This window comes from Platichthys flesus, chromosome 12 (genome assembly GCF_949316205.1).
Source record: "Platichthys flesus chromosome 12, fPlaFle2.1, whole genome shotgun sequence".
Lineage (NCBI taxonomy): Eukaryota > Metazoa > Chordata > Actinopteri > Pleuronectiformes > Pleuronectidae > Platichthys > Platichthys flesus.
This window is the reverse complement of record NC_084956.1, coordinates 12548433-12573325: the sequence shown is the minus strand read 5'-3', so window position 1 is coordinate 12573325 and position 24893 is coordinate 12548433. Positions and strand designations below refer to the sequence as shown.

Sequence of the window (24893 nt, the reverse complement as noted above, 5' to 3'; positions counted from 1 at the left end):
CTGTGTTGAAAATCCTGTTCACAGCCATCAACGTGACTCGAGCCCGGTTCAGCGGAAGCGACGAGTTTGGCTACACCTCCTTCGTGGCCTATTCCTCCGTCCCGAGCCTCAGCTTCTTCTACGAGTTCAAGCTGAAGTTCACGCTCGCCAACAACTCATCTGCCGTGAAAGACAATCTGATCCTGTTCGCTGGGCATAAAGGACAAGGTCAGCTCAGCCCCGTGCACCTGCGCTGCAATTTAGAATAATTCTTACGGTCAGATGAAAAGACGGGGGGGGGGGGGGGGCGGGAAACAACTTTGGAACATCTCCTTAGTTGGATTTCAGGTGTCAAACTCCATTAAGGGTTTTGAAAAGAAATGCAATCGCCGCTTTGAGAGGTGCTCACCTGCTGTGGATGGTAATGTGCTACCTAATAGATTTGCACCCTCCTCGGAGATCCTCTAATCAAGAGGGTTCCCCGAGGATCTGGAGAAATGAATAGTGAGTTTTTCTGCAATTAAAACATTTCTTGTTCTTGACTTTCAAAAGAGGCCTGTGTTGCCTTCGCACAGATAAAATAAACATGCGAGCGCGAGGCGTCTCCAAAGTGTGAGAGCTAATTGCCTTAAACAGACTTTGAGGTGCCGGTGCGCTGTGATGCTGTCAGCAGCCATCCCTTTAAATTAGGATCTCCTCTTTCTGCAGGGCCAGATGTGGTAGCAGGTAACCGCCGTGTCATTGTTATCGGCGTATTTCATCAAAAGGAGGAGCAGGGAAAGAAGAAAAAAAAGAACAATCTTGTGGATCCTCCTGCATTTGTTCTCCCGGGAGAGTACAATTCATCATGGCGGAGGCAAAAACAAAACAAGAGCAATATGAATAATGAAACGCTTGTCAGGAGAGGGAGCAGCGCGGTTTGGTAATGGTGCGAAATTCAAAGGAACAATATAGAATAGATGGAATACGAACGCGAGCGTGGTAATTGGTTTAATGAAGTTGCATCTTTGATCGCCGACAACATGGAAGGAAGCCGAGTTCATTTATTGAAGGCAATGTACACCAACTTAAACAAGGGAGGCAAAATATATAATAAATCATATGGAAATGTGAATTACACATTTTGCTGTGGTTTGGATTCAAATGTTATTTGCATTTTGTAGGATGTGATTTTTTTTTTCTGAAGGCAGAAAATGTTCTGATTGAGTTTGTTTTTCACGGTGTTCAGCTGTAAATCTGATCTTTAAAATACAAAGCTAGGTTGAGATCCTGCAGTTTTTTCTATGCTATGTTTCTAGTTTCTTTTATAGTCCATCTCTTATGTTCCGCTCGAGGTTTGTGTGGATGCTGCTGTCCACACTACAACTTGCCCATCGGGTACAATAAAGAGATCCTGGATCCTTGATACAAAACTCTTTTTCGAGATCCATTACCGCTCTACGTTGCTTCGGGGTCGTCTTTCTTTTCAAGTCTCAAAACAACCTGTGTAGCTTTTTTATTAACTTGTTCTTTAAATCATTTTCTGTTGACCAGTAGCTGAGGCCTGGGTGTGTAGGTGGCTGAGGGTGTGTGAGCTACCTGTATTTGTGTATTTTTTGTATATGTAACATTGCTGTCAATGTATTTTACATTTTCTATTAATGTTTATGAGATATCCTTTTCCTTTCAAATACAGAATCTATAAATGGTATTGATAGGGTGTTTCTAGCCTGCTGTACTGATGGCGAACCTCTCATGTGTTCTGCAGGAGATGATGGTGACGACTTCTTTGTGCTGGGACTACGAAGCGGACGAGTTGTGCACCGATTCAACCTGGGATCAGGTGTAGCCACGATAGTCAGTGATCGACTGAACCAGCGGGTGAACATTCACACAGTCATATTTGGGAGGTCCAAGAAAACAGGATGGCTGAAGGTGATTGGATGATTGGAAAAAGTTTAATTTGTATCGGGGAAACAATTTAAATAACTACGCTTATAACAGATTCATTAGAATTCAAAGAAAAACAAATATTACGGTTCAACTACCTCTACATGCCTTTTGGAATATTTCAAATTAAACAATCTGAGAAGGAAAATTAACTCATATCTGTAGTGTACAGGATATGAAAGAATACAGCATCTGCATACTGCATACACACAGAGAAGCTATGTATCCTCTCTCCTGCTGTTGGTTGGTATATGCTCCTATATTGAGTCAATGTTTCCTGGGACCACCTCAGGTTTCATTGTACCAACACATCGTTTTGTTCCAGTGGTCAGTTACAGCAGGAAGTTCGCTTAATGTAAGTTTGGAGAGAAATCCGCAGGAGCGGTGAGATGCTGCCGAGTTCCCCCGCCGGGCCGAGATCCCCGGGGAACCTGCGCCTCAAAGTGTTGAGTCTGTCCAGAGGCGAGAGCGTGGAACTAAACTGTCATAGCTACTGAGGCTGATAGGTGTGCACTGACTGAATAACTCGGCCATCCAAGGTCATACATTATGTCAAGATTGATTGGCAGAATTAAAAAAATGAAAAATTGTGCTCCCACACTGACTCCTTCAGATGCAAGGCTCCAGCTTCAGTGCTGACGTTTTTCTGTCTCTCTCAGGTTAATGGTCAAAGGAACAGGACGGCGGCGTCTCCAGGACCCCTGGTGGGCCTCAATGTTTTCAACCAGCTCTTTGTAGGTGGATATAATGAGTACACCCCTGAACTGCTGCCACTTGGCTCCAGGTTCCGACACAGCTTTCAGGGTAAGACTGACTACGGCTTCATGACGGCCCCGGTGCCGCGGAGCCCTCGGGCTCGGAGCTTCTCTCAGGATCTCTGTCTCTTTTGTGAGCAGAGGGGAAGGTGTGTAATGAAAAGGAAGTTACAGGCTCGAACTGTGTATGAGGCCAGAGCAGAGCTCCGAGGTTGATTGTATCTGCACCCTTTAATGGATTCACACCCGGCACAGGTGTGTGTCGGCTGCAAATCCGCTCCCAACTTGCTGATAAGTTGCTTGAACCGCGGCGCCACACAAATAATCGTTGTCATCAGCAGCATCGTTTGTGCTCTCTCTCAGGTGTAGGGATGTGTTCTGGAGAGCATTCATTGTGCCTCGCTAATGTGCCGAGCTGTGGAGCAAAATTGCCGTAACCGTAATGATGACAACAGCTATGAATATCATCATAACCATATTCAGCAGCCTCTGCACTGTAGCAATGAAGCTTGTTATAATAAATGTCGTGGCAGATCCATTTGAGGTGAACAAGAGATTTTAAGGTTTTGGACACCGGAGGGATTTTTCCCTCCGCCGCATCACGTATCCACAGTCTGCTGTCTTTTGTAAGCACTACCTGAGCCCGGGCAACACCGGAGGAACCATAACCTTTCTGCTCGGGGTGTAATGAGAACTCATGAGCGTCTAATCAGATCTGTGTGACCTTCCTCAAGCCCTAATCATGATGGCTGCCAGTGAACACACTGATAATGCACTTCACTCCCAGTTATCAACAGATCCACTCTCCCCTGTGGAAAGGTGGCAGATGAGGAGCTGTGGCTGCTGGAGGAAGAAAAAAAAGAAGCAGTGATTCTATTGAGCCTGTTGATCAAATAGCAAGACGTCAGCAAGTTTGCATTTGTTTGACTTGACTATTTAAAGTATTTGTCGTAGGAAATCATCAGAAACTATTATTCTGACTGAAACTTCTTGAAAGTTTTGCAAGAAAATATTTCTGCAAAAACATTTATGCCGCATTTTGCTTATAATGTGGTTTCCTTGGTTTGGTTTGTGCAGCTAAAACAAAAATAAACCCGCTTTTGCAAATCGTTCTTATAAATCTGCTTTGCTTTTCCAACGGTCTAAGTTTCTCGCAGCAGCGCGAAGCGTCACTTGAGTCTGCCAAGTAGACAGCATCGCCTCATGAATATTCATGAGTGAGCATGACATTTCCCCTGCATCCTGTTTATGCCAATGACTAATGCAGCGGAGAGAAGGGAGTCTGCATGTGCAGATGACTGTGAGGCTTGTGCTCGTATTTATAGAAGGCCCCGGTGCTCCTCCGCAGGTACAGGCCAAAGCAAATATTGTCTTGATAAAATTGAATTATGAAAGAAAAATAAAAAGCAAATAAGAAGAGGGAGATGCATGATGACGGGGGGGGGGGGGGGACTCAGATGTAAAACCCTCTGAAACCTCGGCTGTGAACTGAGACTTTATTCCATCAAATTCAAGATTTCACATCTAATAAAGATGTTGAGACTTATTCGATAAATTGTGTATTTATAATCCTTGATACAAAACCATGTGTGGGCCCATGAACAACACTCTGATCCGTTTCAAACATTGCACGCATCATGAGAAGTGTTTCCCTCTGTGCTGGTCGTATTTGATCTGGAATCAGAAAACAGAATCTAATCACATTTTTCCTGTGTGCTGTTTCTCTGATAATCCTCTGTCTATTGGCCGTCAGTGTGTGCATGTGTGTTTGTGTGTCTCTTTTTTCGCAGGCTGCATTTTTGATGTGCTGTTTCGCACAAGAGCAGACAGAAACTTCCAGGCACTGGGACAGCCTGCGGGACGTCCAGCCTTCGGGCGCAGTGTGGGACAGTGTGGAGTCACGCCATGTGTTCACATTCACTGCAGGAACGGGGGGACATGTGTGGACTCGGGCTCGTCTGTGTAGTAAGTTGGAAGAAAACAAAACATGGTTCTTTTTTCTGATTTTTTTTTTTTTTTATCACAATTCCTGTCCTAAATAAACACACGAGGGCCTTGTTGCCGAGTGGGGTGCACTGAACAAGTCTACATTGTGTGTATGTGTCGGTGTTGTGACTAGACTTCAATAACCCTCCGATGGGCAGGTACACAGTGCATGTAAAGCAGAAGGACACAACAGTGTTTACAAGTCCTTCACAGCGTCTGCCTGTGTGCGTCTGCAGTTGCCAGTGCCCATTTGGATGGAAGGGAGCGCTCTGTTCTGAGACCGTGTCTGTGTGCGATGCGGAGCACAGCCCCCCCCCTCTGTGCGCCCGCGGCTCCACCTGCATCCCTCTCCCGAACGGATACACCTGCCAGTGCCCCCTGGGGACAGCGGGGCTCTACTGCGAGAAAGGTTTCCAGTCGCCGAACCTCCCCCCACCCCCTCCCTCACTGTATCATTATGCTGCATATGTTATTTATTTATGTAAATATGACAAGAGCCTCGCCGCTCAATTATTTAACCGCCGCAATGTTCTGCCCCTTCAGCCGTGACCATCAGCGATCCATTCTTCAGCGGCAACCTGTCCTCGTGGATGTCATTCCCCCCCGTGGGCGTCAGACACAGGACGGCTCTGCAGCTGCAGTTCCAGCCTTTGTCACCGGATGGCATCCTTGTGTATACTGCACAGCACCTCAGTGCCAGAGCTGGTGAGGACGTATTCATTCGTTATTCAACTTTACAGCATTAAACCAAATTCTTTTCGGACTATTTGAGGACCAGGATTTTCACGATTCATATTTTATGAGCAAATCTTTCTTCAGCAATATAACAAAAGAAATAGGCAGAGATTAAAAATTTCCTCCCTTAAGTAGGTGATGAAATATACATTTTGAGCACCCTCCATAATACTTATGGAGTAATAACAATAGCCTTAAACTGTCTCAGTTTCAGACTACAAAGTTCCTGAAAAGAGGTGTTTGGGCATATTGGTATAATCTTAGTACTACCAGTAGGTTATTACCAGTATGTAAGGGTAGACACTAGTATTTCAAAACGTAATAAATACCTGAACCATCGCTGTTATTTAAAATGTGTATATCAAATTGAGGTATCAGTTCTAGGCTTTGAGTTGTACCTTCCGTGCAGTTGTTCCCAACCTGGACATCCCAGGATGAATCTGGTCTTGAAGTGATTCATACAGGAAACAAAGAAAATAAATTCTGCTTCTCATATTAAGAAATTATTTTGAATCCGACTTTTCTTCTGACCTATTTCTTGTGTATTTTCTTCCTCCAGGAGACTTCTTCTGCCTCTCCTTGAAATCCGGCTTCGTCCAGCTGAGATACAATCTGGGGGACGGCCCCCGCGTCCTGCAGTCGGTCAACAAAGTGGACTGGAGCGGCCGGACCTGGCACAGGGTGACAGCAGGCCGAGTCGGCCACCGCGGCTTCCTCAGTCTGGACGATAAGGAGGTGAGAGAGAACGCGACCGAGGGGATGACCACCCTCGACGTTGCTACAGACATCTTCGTCGGTGGAGTGTCCACCTTGAGTTTCGTCTCCACTGATGCAACTGAAGGGGAACCGACAGGTTTCACCGGCGGCATGAGAGAACTCCTACTCAACGATGCAGAGCTGGAGCTGACCGAGATGGGAGCAGTGAGCGGGGCAAACGTTGGAGACTGGGATGGGACCGCGTGTGGGTACAAGGTCTGCCAGAATGAAGGTCACTGCAGGGTGACAGGAGGTCACTCGTTCACATGCGTGTGCCCACCGTCATGGACCGGCTCTGTGTGCAACCAGTCTGTGAGCTGTGCAAACAACACCTGCAGACACGGCTCCTCGTGCGCTCCCTCTAATGGGACCGCGTACCACTGCATGTGCCCCTTAGGCCGGGGAGGAGAGCACTGTGACGCAGAGGTATCCACCGACGTGCTCAACTTCGTGGGAAACTCCTACGTGAAACACTCTGACCCGAGATACAAGACGAGAAATTTGAAAAACACACGGGTGTCTTTCAGCTTCCGCGCGAGCTCCAGCGCCGGTTTGGTCATGTGGATGGGGGGGGCCGAGCACGAAGACGACGACTACCTGGCAGTCGGACTCGAGAGCGGCCACCTCAAAATCGCGGTCAACCTCGGGGAGAGACTCTCCCTCCCGGTAACGCTCGGGAATCAAACCCTCTGTTGCGACAGATGGCACAACCTCTCCCTGTCTTTGAACAGCACCGTGCTTCAGGTGTTCCTGAACAGTGGGAGACTCCTGTTTGAAGATGTGGACCCGTTTGAGCGATACGTGGCCTTAAACTACGCTGGTCAGATTTACCTCGGGGGGTTTGAGTTACACAGAAACGTCTCGATCGTCACCTCAGGGCTGTTTTCAAAAGGATTTGAAGGAAATCTTAGAAATGTTTATTTATTTGAAGACACCAGGCCAGTGCTGTTCCTTAAAAACAGTGAAGGTTTGAATGTTTATAAGGAAAATGAATAGTAGAGAAAATGTAGCTCATAGTATGTATTTAATAATACCCAAAGGGAAACTTAGATGGGTTCCAGTTTTTCAAAGTAAAGTTCATACTTCACTATATTTAACTACTTGTTTTCTTTCTTCTTTTTAGTACAGTTGTTAACTGATTTTTTTGTATAATAGTGCTTTTAATGGAATGTATGTAAACTGTCTAAATCAAAGCAACTTCTTCTGTTCGGTTTATTTGCATTACCTCCATCTACTGGATCTTCTTCTCACTGCTCCAATCTCACAAAATGTTTTTTTACCTTTGTTTCAAAGACGTACGTTTTTATAATCAACAATAAAAAAGGGATTAGCTTTATTACGAACTGTACATAAACACACGGTGCAAAGGCACACTTCATCTCTAATTTATACAAGCCAAAATGTACATACTTTTTTCGATAGAAAGTAAGTATATAAAATATTTAAGCAATTTCAAATAAATGAGGTTGAAAAAAAAGCAAAGCTGCTGTTTAGAGCCAATCCTTAGTGAAATGTTTTCTGTTACATTCATTCAATAAGCTCAACTTAAACTTCTCACCAAATGGTCCACATACACACACACACGTGTTGTATGTGACCACGACCATGACAACATGAACCGGTCGCCTGTAGTCAGTACAGCAGCTTATTGTGACTAATACATGAACAGTAAAAGGTTAAAAATTTGAAAAAATGTTCCGTTGAGTTCTTCTTGGTCTGAAGACTAAATGATTGGTCATTTTGGCTGTATAATGCAAAATGGAACTTCTATGAAGAAAGTGGCTTATAAGCCGCAGGCCGGTGGATAAAACAAACAAGCTGTGACAGTCTTTCTAGCTCTGTGCTGCTCTAAAATAAAAATAATAATTACGAGTAACTGTCTTTTGAACTTCTCCGTCCGTTCTCATAATCAGAGTCCCGTCTGTGTCTGTGTCTGTCCTTGTGGCGGCTGCTGTAGTCGTCGCTGTGGTGCCTCTCTTTCCTCTTCTCAGCGTAGCGGTCCTCTGAGTGGCCGTGGTGCCGGCTCCTCTCCCTGTACTTGTCGTCCGAGCTGCGATCTGACTTTTTCTCCCGATCCCGGTCTTGGTGTCGGCTCTTTTTCCCGTGATGGGCGTCCCTGTGGTGGCTGTGCCGCCCGTGGTGGTCTCTGTCCTCTGTGGTCCGCGGCCTCGCCCAAGGGTCACTGTATCGCTCCTCTGGACGCTTGTTGTCTTTGGCCAGGGATGGAGGTTGCTCAGATAGCTGAGAGGAGCTCTCAGTGTACTGTGACTGAGGTCCAGGATCATGTGAGGTGCTGTCCTGATCGCATGTCGTACTGTGATTCTGATCCAGGGTGTTTGGTGCCGAGAGCGTGTTATCAGGAGGGCCACTCGGGTAGGCGTAGCTGCCAGGTACCTGAGGCTGTTGAAGTGGGAGAGGTGCTGGTGCTGCTGGTGGTCCCTGTGCTGCAGGGGATCCCTGTACTCTAGGTGGTCCCTGTACTGAAGGAGGGTATACTGTTGGTGTTACAGCAGCACCACTCTGGGACATGGCAGGATCTTCCTTTTTAAGGGAGCATGATTGAACCGCAGATTGCTTTTGTTCCTCAGGCTTGCTCTTGGCCTGTGAAAGCTGTAAATACCCTTGGTGAAATGTTGTGAGTGGATCCCTCTTAGCGCTGCTCGGCACAGGAACAGGTTTAGGACTTGCAGTCGCTGGCTGGCTGACTTTATCCTTTTGTAGCACCGTTGTTTTATCTTCAGTTACACTGGAATAAGCTGAGGACTTCTTCAATATTCCACTTAAAGGAGGCTTTGAGCTATTTGAGTGATCGGTTGCAGTTTGGGATTTCGATTGCAAGAAAGAATTCCCCTCAGTCGCCCCTTTTACGGTTTCAGACAAAAGGCCGGCATCGCCTTTGTTTGCCGAGGCAGCGCTGCTAGTTTCAGTCCCGCTTGGAGCCGATGATAGGCTTGCCAGGAACGCTTCTGTCGGTACATCTGTAGGCTTCTCTTTCAGAGAGATAGGCGCAGCGTGGGTCACCACTGCAGCATCTCTTCCTGACGAGTTGTTAGCAGTAGATGTATCGGTCGGGCTGGAGAGCTCTGGCTCAGCTTTAGCAGCTTTAGGTTCTTTCTTCTTGATGACAAAGCGCTCTCGTTGGGCAGCGACTGTTGGACTTTTGGAGTTCCCGGCCGACGCCTCTGTTTTTGAAGGTGCTTGGCTCTTAGGGGTGTCGTCTGCTGCCGGTTCAGGTTTTCCTCCAAAATCTGGCAGCGGTGGCAATTCCCCGCCCCAGCCCAGCAGCACACCTGGAAGAAAGCGCAGGGGTCTTTGTGGCTCCTGATTGTTGGGCTCCTCTGATGCCGATGGTTCTTCAAGAGCCTCTTTAACAGGCTCATCAACAGCCTCGGTGGTGCTAAGTGGTTTGTCCATCTCCTTTTTATGCACTGCCGTCAATGAAGAGAGAAACAATTTCTCATCCTCCACTATTGTCCTGGTTTCTTGAGCGGAAACGGTGACGGGTTTGATTTCAGGCATACTCCTCCCGGTTTCATTCACGTCCACGGGAAGAAAGTCCCTTTTTGATCTCTGGCGAATTATGAGTCCGAGAAGAAGGTTGGGCCGGTTGTTTTCTAAACCTGTCAAATCAAAAGATTGATTCAGTTTAAAAGGTAGTAAGATGAATGAATCATCCATTTAAAACTTGGTCAAGCGATCAGCTTACCTGGCCCATCAAACGGAACAAGCTGATGTGGAACTTTCTCAGCGGCACCCAAGGGAATGATGTACATGTCCTTCACTTGTTTCCGGTTGTTAGACACCACCCCGAAACGCCTCCGACTGCTGAAGTAGGCAAACAAGAGAGTGTAGGAGATCTCATCTTCATCCGACTCGGGGGAGAAGCGAATCAGGCACACCTCCTTTAATGAGATAAAAAAGGCATGTGTTAGTAAAATCTTCCACCCGTGTACAAGAACTCTGATTTAATCAAACAGCTCTTAAATGCATCAAATGGAATTGAACACTGGAATTTTAAATGTCGGAATGTAAACCTCAGCTCTTGATCACAATGAACCACATGCATTAGAGGATGATCGCATTTAAAGACAGACTGCAGGATTTTCCTGTTTAGTAGAGGCCTGTATTTTGTGTGTGGGATGTTTCTGGGCTGCTGCCTTGGGACAGTGGGTGTATATCCCTCAGTCAATAACAACATGCAGAGTGTGAAGGTAGGACAATACGTAAAATGTTGTGTGTGTCAGAAGTGTTACCTAATCAGAAACATGTGCACAAATCCAAACGTATTAAAAAGGTGCACACAATAGATTGTAACGTTCTCTACAAATGTGCCGGCTGTTGATTTGGGTTTACATCAATTGAAGGTGTTAGAAGCAGCTGTTCCAAACAGATACAACAGAGACTGTAACATCAAGCGTATATTTTAATATTTACCACGTATTTAAACCCATGTCATCTACCACCCAGGTTTATTTCACAAGTGAGGTGTTTATTTGTGCTTTTGATCCTAACCACTGCATAACAATCAGAAAACAACTGATTCACTGCTCACCGGCAAATCCTGTGTCATATACCTTTAATGACTGAGATGTACTATATTCATTTTCAAAAGGAAAGCTGTCAAAACTCACTTTTGTTCCACTTGCCCGAATCTTGTCCAAATAGTCCCACACCATCTGTGGACTTATCCTCCCGCCAACTTGGATGCTGTCTGGCAGGTCCTGTTGGGAGGTGGAGTCGAATGTATTAACTGACAGCCCTTTAAAACACCTATCAAAAACTATAAACATGCTCAGCTGTGTCCACATTACCTCGGTCGCATTATCCAGATTCCCCGAGACAGGGAAAGCTTTGGTCACGAGCTTTGCCACAGAGTGCATGTGAATGAATCCTCGCCACAGGGACTGCAGGCTGGAGAGGAACAGGGTCTCTTCATCTCTTCCAGCTATATGATCCGACCTGTGGCAAACAGAACAGCGATGGAGCACTCTTGCAAAAAAAAACGAGTAACACATAAGAGCCACGCAGAGAGTCAGAAATAATACCTGGGTTCATAGCCTGGCCGAGTGCTTCTGAAGCTCTCCTCTAAAGCTGTGAGGTGCAGGTCGTCTTCGAGGCCAGGTCCTGCTGGGCTTTTTGTCTCCTCTGATTTGCTGGACTGCCTCCTGACAACGGTGGTGGCGACCTTGACCACTTTGGTAGGGGCCTCATCCACAGGGGGGGCCATGCGACCTTACAGAGGGGAAAAGGGACAAATGAGAAAGAGCTCCATGGCTGAGATCAGATCTTTTACTGACGTCAGGCGTTTTACCTGTACAGATTTTGCAGTGTAGGTCAAACAAATGAGACTTGTGTTGGCCTGTAGTGTCTTTATCAGTCTTGATGTTCTCCGCCTTGTCCTCAGGTGGTTTTGGGGGGTCTGTCGAGACTTCAGTTGATTTGGGGGAAGACTCCATCTGAGAAGAGTGAGGGAAACAAAGACATTCAGGCAAACATGTCGCCCTATTTTACTTGTGTATATATATATAAAAAAATGCAGAGTAATAATTGACATGTTGCTTTACCTCTTCAGGCTCAGGCGTTTTTTGCGGTTCTTGACTTTCGATTTCAATTTCGCCCTTGTGTGTGATCTTGGTGATGGGTCGTCTCTCTGCCTCTCTTTGATCTTTTTCAATCATCTCAATTGTCTGTAAAAGGAGGAATTCATTATCATTCGATTATTAGATGGCTACTTAAAGTCAGAATTTTCAAATTGCAACCATCTATAATGGAAACAATAATAAAAGCACCAAATCTACTAATGTTAATCGTACTTGCAGAGCTTAGCTTCTGTGACATAATTATCGTGAACTGTCCTGGTGAATTTATGCGATGAATGGAGAAACATAGACTAAGCTTCTGGTATTACTTACATGTCGGTTCTCCCTTTGTCGCCAAGCAGCCAATTCTTTCGAGGCCAGTTCCTCGGGACTCATTCGAATTAGGTTACTGGGTGAAATTTCCCCTTTGAGGACTCTCTTAAAGAGGACCTAAAGAAAACCATTCAAACAAAATGGAAATGCATTGATGTTAAAACTGTAACACAACACCAAGAAAACTCTTCATGTGTGTGTCGTGCCTGATTTGAAGTCGCACTTACATTGTTTTTAGTATCTTTGAGGTTAAACATTAAGCTTCTGTACTTGTTCTTGTATTTGTTGTCAGTATCTTTATTCAAGTGAAAAAGCTCTCTCTCTGTCTTCTTGGCGACTTCAACAGCCCGCTCCACTGAGATGCTCAGATCGGACTCCTTCAACCTAAAAATGCAGAGAGTCACAGTTTCTGAGGTATTGGAAGGCAATTTCAGCTTTTACTCTTACTTAAGCTTCTGAAATACTTGCCTCTGAGTAAGGATTTCTTTCAGAGAATCACGCACACTCCGCCTGATGGCCTCCACGGACACGGGTTTCTTTGAAGCCGAAGTTTTGCTCCTTGCCTCTTGTTTCAGCGAAACGCCTGTGACGACAGAATAAAAAGATGTGGGGAGCAGGTGAGGGGAATCTGCGACCACCAGGAACAGAGTTAGGAGAGAAAAATGTGACATTCAAAAACAGCTGATGTGAAAAACGTTATCGTCTCTTAGATATTAGATAACAGCTAATGAGATTTTCACCCTTTTCTTTTGTAATGAACAAAAAATGCACAGTTGGCACTTTTAGATGTAGCTGTGGATGACCCTCACACAACCTGAACACAACAGCAGGTAGCCAGACTTTATTAGAAAGCAACAAGACGGTGGTATTGGGTTACCAATATGGAAACAACACAACTATTAAAAGATTCCCTTACACATACAATTTTTTTATTTTATTTTGCCTTCCCGATTCCCAAAATGACTTCCACACTCACTAGTTTTAAACTCACTGTAAACTTTGCTGAGTTTTTGAAGTAAAAAAACATTGAGCTGTGAGACGATTTCTAATGGATTTGGGAGAAATATGTGCCGGCATTGTTTCAAAAATACAATATATGCGCTGCTTTTCATGGGTATTTTAACACTGGCACTATATTTGGCCCCAGAAGACACAACAAATATATTTGATATCAATATTGTCTGGTTGTGTTGATATATTGTGATATATAAATATATATACACACATGCATAAGCGGTAAAACCTTCAATGACACCCCCAGTTTTATTAAAATGTAAGCAGCTCCAGTCCAACTGAAAATCTGTCTGTATGTAGCAGGTTTATTGTAGATGCCAATAAACCTCCCCCTCTCTCTACCAACAGTACCTGCAGACTATGAATCATGGAAGAGGGAGGAGGACAGAGGACAGACTGATGCTGACTGATGTCTAAACTCTTCTTGCTCACTAAGCTTCACAAAGTATTTAGATGTCAGGAAAGTTATGGATTTTACTGACATTTCAGATTGGCTCCCAGTGAGATAGTGAGCGTACACGGTGACTTTGCTGCAGCAAACTTTACGGTTGTTACTGTTACATATTTAGTTACATTAATATCCTCAAAAGAAATTGTTCAAGAATCTGCATGTACCACGATGCATCAGTCTTGTAATCGCATCATAGCCCTCTGAATGAGAATCAATGAAAAACATTAAACCAAAAATTACCTTTGATTAATTTAAAATCCCTACAAGAACCCAGAGATTGCCTAAGGCCTGTGAAACCTTTAAAAAGAACACAAGAACATTCATCGCCTTAATGAATGTAGACGATGTAGAGATTCACTCGAACCACTAGGCGGTGTGGCCTAGTGGTGGCTCTCCAACAAGAAGGTTGCCGGTTCAAACCCCACTCTCTCCCATCTGCATGCCGAAGTGTCCTTGGCAAGATACTGAACCCCTAAATGGCCCCTCGTAAAAAAATGTTGAGTGTACTAATTGTAAGTCGCTTTGGACAAAAGCGTCTGACATGTAAATTCAATGATTCTACGTTCCTTAAACCCCCAGTTAGATTGCTTAATGCCTTAATTTCAGAAACACAGATTCACTGAGGGAAATAAATGTTCTTAACAGTTGTAACAAGTGTCTTCAAAAACTTTTGGCCAAAGTATGATTCAATTACCTTAATTTAATCTTATATATAATTCTGTAATAACTTACCTGTTTTATAAGCTCCATCTCTGGCATCTGCAGACGGCCTTCTGTCAGAATCCTGTTTTGAGAGAAGTGAAAAAAGTCCATTAGTCATATAACAATTTTTGGTTATATGTGAAAGATTTACATTTTCCTTGTCAGAGCTGTCGGTGCTCACCTTTCTTACCGGTCTGACTCCCCCTGATGTGAGGCTCTGGGAGGATCCTGGTTCTGGTTTTGGTTTGGGAGGCAGCTTCTGGACCTGGGCCTCGGCCTTTGCTGGAACTTCTGGTTTGGGTGCGCTCAGGGGCTCAGGCTCCACCTTCCTGCTCTCTTCGTCACAGCACTTCAGGCAAACATACATCTCGTCCTCCTCCTCCATTTCACGTACTTTTGTCAGGTCGAGACCGACGCAGTCACCGTGGAACCAGTCCTCGCAGCGGCCGCAGCCCACCATGAACCTAGGCAAAGTACAGCTGTTGTGTGTTTTCCAATTTCTCTATGTATTTGTCTAATATTGCATGCTCTGCTTATTAAAAGTCAACAATCCAGTGTTGATGGTTGATAGTTCTGCAACAAACAACGTTAACCCTTTTGAGTTAACTCTACAACATACACTAATTAAATCTGAGTCAAAATCATTAATATGGCTATTGTGCAATAATTCTCTATATTTAGGTAAGAGCTGCACTTACGTGTTATTGTGGTGTGTTTTACACAGGCCACAGCAGTTGTTTCCATCCCACACGGTGTCACTGTTCGCAGGCTGCTCCTCGGCCGCTTCCTTCTTCGCGACAGGAGCGTTATCTGGGATGAAGAGCTGCGGCTCCTCCACAGACGTGCTTCTTGAACTTTTACTTTTCTGTCTCTGAAGGATCTTTTCTGGCTTTTTCAGTTTGGGCTTTTCCTGTCCTCCCTCTTCAGGCATTTTTAACATCTGGCCTGGACGACTGTGCACTGGCTGAGCAGCCTCAACTTTAGACTTAGTCGGAGCGGGCATTTGTTTGCTCGGTGGCTGCTGATCAACAGCACGGTTGCCAGACGATGGACTCTTCTTTAATGCTGAGCTAGAGGGAATTGGTAGTTTTGGCTTCACTTTAGTGTCTCCTGTGCTTTGTGTCTTTTGAACTTTAGAAGCCTGCTCACTTTGGGCGTTTTCTGCAGGCCTTTTCAAAGGCGCAACTTCTTTCTTGTCTTTCAGAGGTTTATTTTTGTGCAGGTCACCTCGTGGGATGATCTTCGATGGCAATGGATTTTGTGATACTTTATGCTCTGTTATCACGGTTTTTGGTTTACATGAAACCAAGTCCTTATTCTTGGTAGGAGTCGGTCCTTCTTTAGATTTAAGTGGATTTTTCACCACATCCAGTTCCTTTTCTTTAACATCAGTCTTACTAACAGTAGTTATGTCGTTCTCGTTGCACTGTGGCTCATTAATATCTTCTTTTTCATTACTCAATGGCTTTTGCTCTTCAGGAATACTCTGATTGTCAAGCTTTGTCTCTGGCGCGGACGGGTTCCCTTTTATTGTCCCATTGGAGGTCTGCACATCATTGGGATTCACATAGGGGCCCAGCCCGTGGACTACATCATCAGCAGTGCTCTTCTCACTCACATCCACCTCTGCCACACCCTCAGCTGTGGGATTCTGTACATTGACGGCATCAACCGGCAACACGGTCAAACCTTTGTCCACAACGGGCAACATATCCCCCTCAAGGCAAACAGCCTGGCTTGTATCAACGTCTTGTGTATAAGAGGGTCCTGGGAGCAACTCAATCTTGAATCCTCCAATTGTGACTGTCAACCGTCTCAGTACAACCGTTGGATTCAGCCATCGTCTTCCTTCAAGACTATTTACGTCGATGCGTCCTCCTTCAGTCAATTCTTTCTTTAGTTCTGTGCCTTTAATTTGTTTCTCAATGAGACACGGCTTTTCTAGCCTGTTGGCTGGTTTCCTTTCAGGTCGTCCTCGGGTGATGATGTTGCTGGATGTGTTAGCGGGTTGTGGGCCATCACTATTTTCTGTTTCAACAAGAACCAAAACATGGAAAATGATGACTCACCACATCTCTAGTTTAAGGATTTCATATGGTATAAATCTAAATGTACGAGCACCAACTTACCTTGAACTGAATGATGTGGACGTTTCTTCGGCCTGCCAACAGGACGCTTCACTGGTGTGGTCTCTTCAACTGTCATTTCACTGCTGAGACCTGTGGGTGCTGAACCATCATCAGGACCTGCCAACAACAAGTAGAACAAATAATTGTAGATTATCATCTGGTGTATCAATATGAGGGACATTTATGACGATAGTGTGCATTTGTCTAAATAGCGAGTAATAAAAGTCTAAAAATAAGAAAAGCACCATTGCAGCACAAGTTAATTTTCCTCAAGTGTTCTGCAGCACCTAACAATATGCATTTAATACATAAAAGAGCAAGCTTTTGACTTCTTTCACCAGGTTATCCAGTTATTTCTGAATTGCTTTTATTGTGAAGTAGCCATGTAAAGTAATGGTAGTAGCATATATTAGTAGGCATATAATCAAACACTGGAGTCAGTAAAATAAAATAGAATTGTCTGTTGACGTACCTGTGGAAGTGGCAGCCGGAAAAGCAGACTCCTCGTTGTCCAGCAGATTGAACTGGGAGCTGGCACATCCGAACATGGGATCCTTGTCACTGAGCATGTTCTTCAGTGAATCGTCCAGCTGGAGTCCAGACCCTAACTCATTACTGGCCTCACACTCCGAGTTCTGACCCACAGCCAGGGAGTCGTCCAACTGGTCACTGGGTATTAGATGGTTTAAGGTCTCCACAATATCCATGAATGCTGCTGCCCTCCTGCAAAACGACAAAAATGGTATTGATAATGCTTGAATGAAGCTCTATCTTGCATGTGCAACATCCTAGTTGCACGTAATATATCAGACTAGGCTCAAGCGGCAAGCCAGGGAGGTTGTAAACAATTATCCACAGGGTTAAAAAAATTAGAAGTAAACTTCTACATTTAAATGCTGGTAATCAGAGTGCTATCAAAGTTACAAATGGCTGTGGACTGTCAGTTAGATTAAGGGCTTTGCTAAACATTGAATTAATGTCAAAGTCGTTGCACAAAGAGCGACAGATGATCGAGGTTTCCTCCAGCAGCTGTTTTGTTTTGTAGCCTACACGTTTACTCGCCTGCACAGTTGACCCCTCGTCTCCAGCTTCGACTTGTTTTGACCACTTCTCTGATCCACTCGGGTTTACACAGCCCGGTGCGTTCTACTTCTGATCAGCTTTACGTGTCTTGAATTTAAAAACAGGAAAGTGTTCACATCCTCGACGTGGAGTGTTTTCAGACTGAAGCTACTGATAAATTATCTGCAAGTTATCAGAGATGTTTAAAAAAAAAAGCAACAACAAGCACGACTGGAACAGGCCAGAAAAATCTGCTGTGCTCAAACCAGTAGCATTAGCTCCTTAAATCTCAATCACACTGGTGCGAAACTTTCTTCAGGTAGATTTAATCTCACTTAATAAATCTCGATATCCACATAAAACACGGACAAGGTGTGGTCAAGCTTTGCCAATGAGCTGTTTGCTAGCTAGCATGCTAACGTAAGGATGCTAACAACAAGCCGCTGGAGAACGCGTCAGGGAGGCTATCTTAGCATGCTAACAGTAACTTGTGGGAGAAGTCTGCACAGGGCAGCTCACTGGTTTAAATTATCGCACCGGTAATAGAAGCTGTGTTTCCGCAGTTAGATGCGTGTGCAGGGGAAGTCAACGTATGCTGGATAAAACATGTGGGTATTGAGTTACACAGCTCGATGCTAACTCTGTCATTCAGGCTAGCTAGGTCGCGTTAGCATAGGCCCTAGATACCAAGTTTGTTTGTAGCCTTGGAGCTGCTACGCGAGCACGCCCACACGCATCCCCTCCAACGCCTGTGTCTGGGATATTTCGACATGTCTGCGTAAACATTATAAACTCTTACTTCTCTCCCGCGTCTCTGCCGTCCGACTCGCGTTAGGTTACATAGTAGCGCCGCTGCTCCCAGTAACTTCCTCTAACTCCGCCGTGAATCGCCCCAGTGCTGCAAAGCCCCTGACAGGCAGCGTCACGTGGCTTGTGTTTACAGGCAGCATGGCAGCGACCACAGACCCAGTGAGGTCCGCTACTGACCCACTGCTGACCCACCACAGACTGCTGATCACAGGGATCACGCCGCTCCAGCAACAGACGGGTATGATGTGGATGATCTGGCTCCGTAGCTCTAAGATCTGGCTCCGTAGCTCCAAGATCCAGGTCAAAAGTTTGAAACATGTTTAATGTAGTTTCAATGACAATAATAATATTTGGATATGCAACTGAAAAATAAGGCCTCATATATGACATTTTCAACGAAAGGGAGAAATAATTAAACATAAATCAATTTATTTAATTTATTTTAGAATTTGAAATTTAAAAAATCTACAACACTATTTAGTTTTTAAAACCTCAACTTCCAGTTTTAAAGTCTAGTTTTTCGATTCTGTGCTGCAATCTTATTAAAAAACATAGAAGTAACTTCAGTATGTTAGTTCATGCCATTTAATTCTGTCTGAATGAGGTTCTTATTCAGTTTCTCTGAGCAACGATTGTTTGAAAGTCTGAAACTGCAAAAAGCTGTTGGTCAAAGAGCAGATTCATGAATGAATGATGCAGTTGTTACTGTTTAGAGGTTCTCGAAAAGCATTTAAAACCAGACAAGTTGGCTGTAACTAGTCAGACTGGGTATAAAATAAACAAACAACACAATTGTTCCTTTTTAAATCCTAAATAATGTAGGTGTTTATTTGCATAAAGAGCAGGTGAGTGAGGTCCCATCCCGGGATGGACCTGTCCACTCACCCCTCGCACAATAATGCCGATAGGTGTCAAGAGGTGAAACAAAACTCTGACATATTTCACAGACATTCAGGACTTGTATCAACTCACAATCAATAAAATGCACCTTTTAATAGCGTTTCAAAATTAAAACACTTCTTCAGATCTGGAGAGGCGGTGGACTAGTGGCAGAAAGTTGGACAATGGGCAGAGAATCCAACGGTGGTCATTGGTCCGACTCCAAGGAGTAACAACAAAAAAACATAACTGGATGGACAACACCTGGATCGGTTCCCCACTGTCTAAGTGTCAGCTGTTTTTATATATATTTATATATATATATACTTTATTTTCTATTTTAAATGTTGATATTCTATTTTATACTATTTCTATTATATTTTGGGTTGTAATTACTTGAGCATTGCTAGAAGAGAGCCTGTGACTCAAGCATTTCACTGCCAGCGACTGCTTAATGTTATTGTTGTGCAGGACTCTTTTGATATTTTTTTATTTGATATTTTTATTGTTTTTTTTATAGCTTACAAATTTGTCTGCCGGTGTGTGCATCTGTTTACACTCCAAGAGTTATTGGGTAGGAGTGTTGAAGTTACGAACAAGAAGTGTGTCGTGTTCGCTGGACTTTAATAAAGTTACACATAAAGAGAGAAGTTTCCTGTCGTCTAAGGACGCTACATTATAAACGTGTTCACCGTTCAAATTCATTATTTGTCATTGAGCTGCGTTCAGTTCATCGTTCTCATAAAAGTGAACGTGTTCAATAAACGCGCTCTTTTGCGTCCGTTCATGCACAACACTGTATGTAGAGTATGAAGATCTGACAAGAAAATACTGTGTATTACTTATGGCTACAGACAACCGTAGAGAACGGTTCAGCATGGCAGATTAGTAAAACACATAATTAAAATACTGTTCTCTTTTGTTTTTCCTCAATACAACTAATGAGGACAAAGAACCTAACATTGTTATTTGGACAAATGCTCTTTTAATCTTTGATCTGGGTCTAATCCAAACCACAGAACATCCTCTTCCACTGCCGCCCAAGCCATTCGCTCTGTGGTGAACGTGGCTGCCCACTGCCCTGATGGAGAAACTGCAATCGCACCCCCTGCACCTCGAACCCGCTCGCCCATGTACCTCAGAGACAACTGTGAGGCGTCTGCCACTGATTTACCTGTTGTTGTGGGGGAGAGCATAAAATATGAAATAAGTATACTGTTCTTGCTGCCATTGTTAATGACAAAACGTCCTGAAAACGTACAAACTCAGGTCGAGTCATTGAAAGACAGAATGTTAAAACATCAAACTCCTCACACCATCAAATCCAAATAATGCTACAATGAAAGACTGTAGTTCTAAACTGGGAATTATATATATATATAAGACATTTGCACTGTTTCAATCTTATTGAAAAACTGTGTGATGCTTTATAGCCAAATACACAAAGTGTGACATCAACAAATAAAGTCTCGTTAAAAAACCTGATATTTTACCTTGTTCTATATGTGAAAGAATGAGTCTGGCCAATGTGACTTTAAGAATGGACTCTCCATGACCGGTACAAGACACTGCACCACTGCAGTTGTCTGCGTATCCTCCAGAGCCTTATATACAAGAGAGAGCAGGAAAAAAAAGTGGAATCATTTATAAAATGTGTATTAAATGCAACTCAATTTCATGCATTGATGTGCTTATATAAATTATACTCCCAAGTTGTGGGGAAAAATGTAATTAAAATCAGATTTTTACTGCAGCTGACAATATAATGTGCTGTTTGAGAGAGTTAAGTCAATTAATTATTACCAATAATTGGAGAGTCTCCTACTCTGCCAACCATTTTATTCCTGATCCCTCCAGTTGATGTTGCACATGCGACATTACCAGCACCGTCCACAGCAACGGCTCCCACTGTGTCATGGGCCCTGGAATGAGACAAAAAACACTTGATTCAAGTGTAAACCGCATGTTTGGTAAAGTACACAAGAGCTTTGTTAGAAGCCTAGTTATTCGATTATATTTTGGGTTATTGTCAGGCTATTCAGATTAATGGACATTTAAAGCCAAGATAAGAAAGTGTTTAAAAATAAAGTCAGATGCTGCAGAGACAAACCACTGAGAGTTAAATTCCTCCATCACTCCAGTGGCATAATTCTTCTGTTTCTCCCACTCCCTCCTCTCGTTCTCCGTCACCAGAGTCTCGGTGGGGACTGTGGCCACGCCGATGCTCTCTGCAAACATGTTCGCTCCTCTGCCTGTCAACATGACGTGGGCGGTCTGACATTTCCCATCGCAACAAACATGTAGGAAAATTACAAAGTATAATTTGTAACAACCAATTAAAAACAATCCTGAAAACATATATCAGTATCTCCTGCTACGTCTGTTCCGTAAGGCCAAAAGTATTTCAGATGACACCTTCTCCATCACCGCTCGTGCCAGGGACACCGGGTTGGCAATGTTTTTCACACAAGACACAGCACCACAGGCCAGTGTCTTTCCATCCATGATGATGGCATCCAGCTCCACTTCTCCATCAGTGTTTAGCACGGCTCCGTGTCCTAGAATTAAATGTTACAGTCAGTAAAAACTTAAACGGCATCTCAGAGAAAGTTTTGATGGACGATTTAATAGTGTTGGTGCTGAGCAGCTAAACAGACAGACATGCTGACAGAACTTTGTGTGAAGAGGTTAAAATCTACAGCTGTTTATCAATGGACGGCACGGTGGTGCAGTGGAGAGCACTGTCACGTCACAGAAAGAAGGATCTGGGTTTCGGACCTGACGACCAGATGGGGCGTGTAGGTTTTCACCAGGGTCACCGGCTTCCTTCTTCGGTTACATTGCCGGTTTCCACTTAGGTTAATTGGACATTCTACATCGCCTGAAGATGTGAATGTGAGCAGGGATTGGCTGCAGCACACCCGCAAAGAATTAGCTGAATAGATCATGTATGTAAAATAGTGATTATTATAATAATCATCAATTTCAATTATATACAAATAAAACTGATTACAAAGTGTTTCACGGACATAAACATAGAAATAACAATAACAGTACAAGTGCACTTACAAGTTTAAACACCTTAGTGCAGGAAACACAAGATGAAAAAAATGCAAGAGTTTAAAAAGAGGAAACTGAGGTAGCTTATCTAACAGACAAAGGGCTAGCATATCCAATTGTTCAAGGAGGGGCATTAGGGAAGAGGAGGGCAGCTATAAGTAAGACAAGGCTATTCAAGTGATTAAAACAGGGAATTCAATTTAAGAATCAATTCCCAAAACCACGATAAACATGTGCAATGAGGCCAGGGTGGGTGTGATGTGTCGGGGAGCCCAGCGAATAATGAGCTGCGGTAAATTGCAGGATGTTAGGAGGTTGTCTGCCACATCCTCACATGTCCGCAGGGCGCTGACAGTAAGAGCAGAAGGACTTATGAGCAAGGCATTGACTGACTGTCTTGCTACACTGACAGAAAACCATATGTATGTAAACTGATTCATGTGGGTTATTTTGTTAGCGAAGCAAATATTATAAATGTTTATCAGACAAAAACCAACATGTTGATTTTTTTTTCTCCACGGACTCCATCTGGCTCTAATGCTGGATTATGGAGATGAGCCCCATAATCTGAGGCCGACACGACCTGTGTCCACCACCATCCCCCAGACTCCTCATGGAGCCAAGATGTACGTTGGCATCACCACCAGCAGATGGAGACAGTTCACACCAGACAGAGCTGGCTGAATTGGGTGAAGAAGAGGGTGACTGGTGATTGGATCCTGTGTGGAGGTGGAGTTGTTGTTGTTTTTTAAACAAAGTAGTAAAGCGGGAAATCTACTTGTCCTGCTTTTATTGAGATTCATTGTGATCTACATTTCAGTGCAGATCTGATTGGAACAAACGCCCTAATATGTTGATGAGCCCACGATGAGTGTAAACATACTACGTTTCATCAGTGTTTAAATGTATCTGTGTACCTGCATCGAACGCAGTGTTGTCTTCCAGCGCCCTCACAGCTGCCTCCACAGCCTCCACTGCACTTCCTCCACCTTTCAGCAGAGTAAACCCTTCACATGCTGCAGCCTTGACTCCATCCACAGAGGCCTCGGCCAGGTGGTCTGGAATGGCCCACGCCCCGCCGTGCACGACCATGACCGCTGACATCTCTGACTTCCTGCAGGGCAAAGAGGCGTGGAAGCCCAGGCATGTTTCACTGAAGTTGTAGCCGAAGAATTATTGGATTACTAACATTGACAGTCTCTTCTCTCTGTGTTTAGTTACAGATTTCCAAGACGTAGTATCAGCTCACTATCAGTTGGTTTTATCAACTGCAGTTTTCAAGGTCAGTGAACTTTAAAACTTGACTGAATCTGTCTTCTACAATAAACCTTCAACATTTTCTCAGCAGAGCAACTTTCAGCACAACCTAATTCCTTATGCATACACATTTATTTTTGTTTTAATAATATTCTTTTCCGCTCCCTATTTTAAATGAAAAGCCTCATAATTTTCCATGTACTATGTATATGGGTTGATTTGCAATCATGCGAAATACATTTTAAGTAAATCAATTTCAGGAAGTATTACAAAGATATTGAAGATAGAAAGACAGTAGAAAAAGCTAAAGGTAAATAATATATAATTCTCGCATTTTCACACTTTAAAGAGATATACCTTCAGTCTTATTACTTTTTTACAACAAAACCAAAGTCATTATTACCCGAATTAAATTATAAATTATTGTTATTATTATTATTTATACTTTGAAATTAATACTAGCATTCTCGCTGTAAATATTAATACTATTATTAGTTTTACATAATATATAGATTTTAAATTATAAGTAAACAACAAAGGAGAAGTCAGTCTAACATTGACAGTATTTACATCACGTTAGGTAATTCATTTAGCTGCGATCACACTGACTTCTCTTTCTTCCTGTGTGTGTCTGACTCCTCTACACCGCACTGATGCTGGGCACGTGTCTAACACCACCAGGGTAAAGTCTGTGAACCAACAGTCACTCAACAGTCGTTCACAGTTTGTCTACAACATCCTCCAGGTGTTCGAGTCAACGTGCAGGTCGAACATCTGGATCTTTCCTTACCTTCCCAGATCTTCACACTTGAACCTCTCCGCCGTTCTCACGTGGTATTTTTGAGACGTTAGTGATTTTGTTCGACCTCATCGCCTCTTACTTGACTCATGTCAAGTCTGATTCGATAAAAGATAAGAGTTCCGGTCAAACGTTTCAAATTAAAAGCCGTCTTGACGAAATGGGTAAAAAAATTTGGGGATAAATATTTTTGAATAAAAGTTCAGCAGATGGAGGAAATAATTATGTGTCGTCCAGATGGTCTTTGGATGATAAATGTCGCAATAATGAATATAAGAGCAACTATTGTACTGCTCTTTTAAACAACTTTTAAACAATGCATCAACACATATATGATCCAGTGTGACCACGGGGGACTAAGATGGTCAGAGTGAACATCATGTCTCTGCCCTGTTCAGACTTGAACAGTACTTCAAAAACATACAAATAAAAACCATGAATGAGGCCTCATAGTGGTAAATTCTAGTTCATAGGCCAGTTCTGATACACATGCAGTACTCTAGACTGATCAGAATTAACATTAGTAGTGTTTATAGCTGTTTTACTTTTTTATTTGAAAACAACAGATTGCTAGATTCCTCTGTCCAGCTTGACAGAGGCAGGTTGTAATTGGGGCCAAAAGGAGGACAGAGTTTATCAGTCGGTTAAGCAATAACAAAGGCCATAGAAACCGCTTCA

The 24893-nt window shown here is 43.6% G+C and overlaps 3 protein-coding genes across 7 annotated transcripts in view; 1 reads left to right on the top strand and 2 right to left on the bottom strand.

Annotated features, from left to right (window-relative positions):
• eys (eyes shut homolog) overlaps positions 1-7312 on the top strand; it is a 153284-nt gene extending 145972 nt beyond the window's left edge. The window contains exons 43-49 of the mRNA XM_062400615.1: positions 25-207; positions 1727-1893; positions 2568-2712; positions 4454-4628; positions 4886-5058; positions 5193-5354; positions 5944-7312. Of these exons, the coding sequence (XP_062256599.1) occupies positions 25-207; positions 1727-1893; positions 2568-2712; positions 4454-4628; positions 4886-5058; positions 5193-5354; positions 5944-7136 (2198 nt within the window). The 3' untranslated portion in view covers positions 7137-7312. The remainder of the gene's footprint in view (positions 1-24; positions 208-1726; positions 1894-2567; positions 2713-4453; positions 4629-4885; positions 5059-5192; positions 5355-5943) is intronic.
• Positions 7313-7451: 139 nt separating this feature from the next.
• phf3 (PHD finger protein 3) lies at positions 7452-18315 on the bottom strand. 4 transcript variants are annotated; one of them, XM_062400616.1, is made up of 16 exons: positions 18210-18315; positions 16821-17071; positions 16349-16465; positions 14918-16247; positions 14401-14683; positions 14250-14301; positions 12521-12680; positions 12280-12436; positions 12053-12169; positions 11705-11827; positions 11452-11596; positions 11186-11372; positions 10952-11099; positions 10772-10861; positions 9847-10042; positions 7452-9760 (listed from the first exon to the last, which is right to left on the bottom strand). In XM_062400616.1, exons 2-16 carry the CDS (start codon positions 17053-17055, stop codon positions 8007-8009), a joined length of 5094 nt encoding a protein of 1697 aa, XP_062256600.1. In that variant the 5' UTR covers positions 17056-17071; positions 18210-18315; the 3' UTR covers positions 7452-8006. The 4 variants fall into 4 exon arrangements, with proteins under 4 accessions (XP_062256600.1, XP_062256602.1, XP_062256601.1 ...); XM_062400618.1 differs by having other exon boundaries at positions 12521-12635; XM_062400617.1 differs by having other exon boundaries at positions 14410-14683.
• A 697-nt stretch (positions 18316-19012) lies between these two features.
• si:dkey-103j14.5 (isoaspartyl peptidase/L-asparaginase) lies at positions 19013-24310 on the bottom strand. 2 transcript variants are annotated; one of them, XM_062401436.1, is made up of 7 exons: positions 24207-24310; positions 23077-23312; positions 21515-21657; positions 21210-21373; positions 20903-21021; positions 20593-20703; positions 19013-20273 (listed from the first exon to the last, which is right to left on the bottom strand). In XM_062401436.1, exons 2-7 carry the CDS (start codon positions 23261-23263, stop codon positions 20065-20067), a joined length of 933 nt encoding a protein of 310 aa, XP_062257420.1. In that variant the 5' UTR covers positions 23264-23312; positions 24207-24310; the 3' UTR covers positions 19013-20064. The 2 variants fall into 2 exon arrangements, with proteins under 2 accessions (XP_062257420.1, XP_062257419.1); XM_062401435.1 differs by having other exon boundaries at positions 23077-23273.
• Positions 24311-24893: the final 583 nt, after the last annotated feature.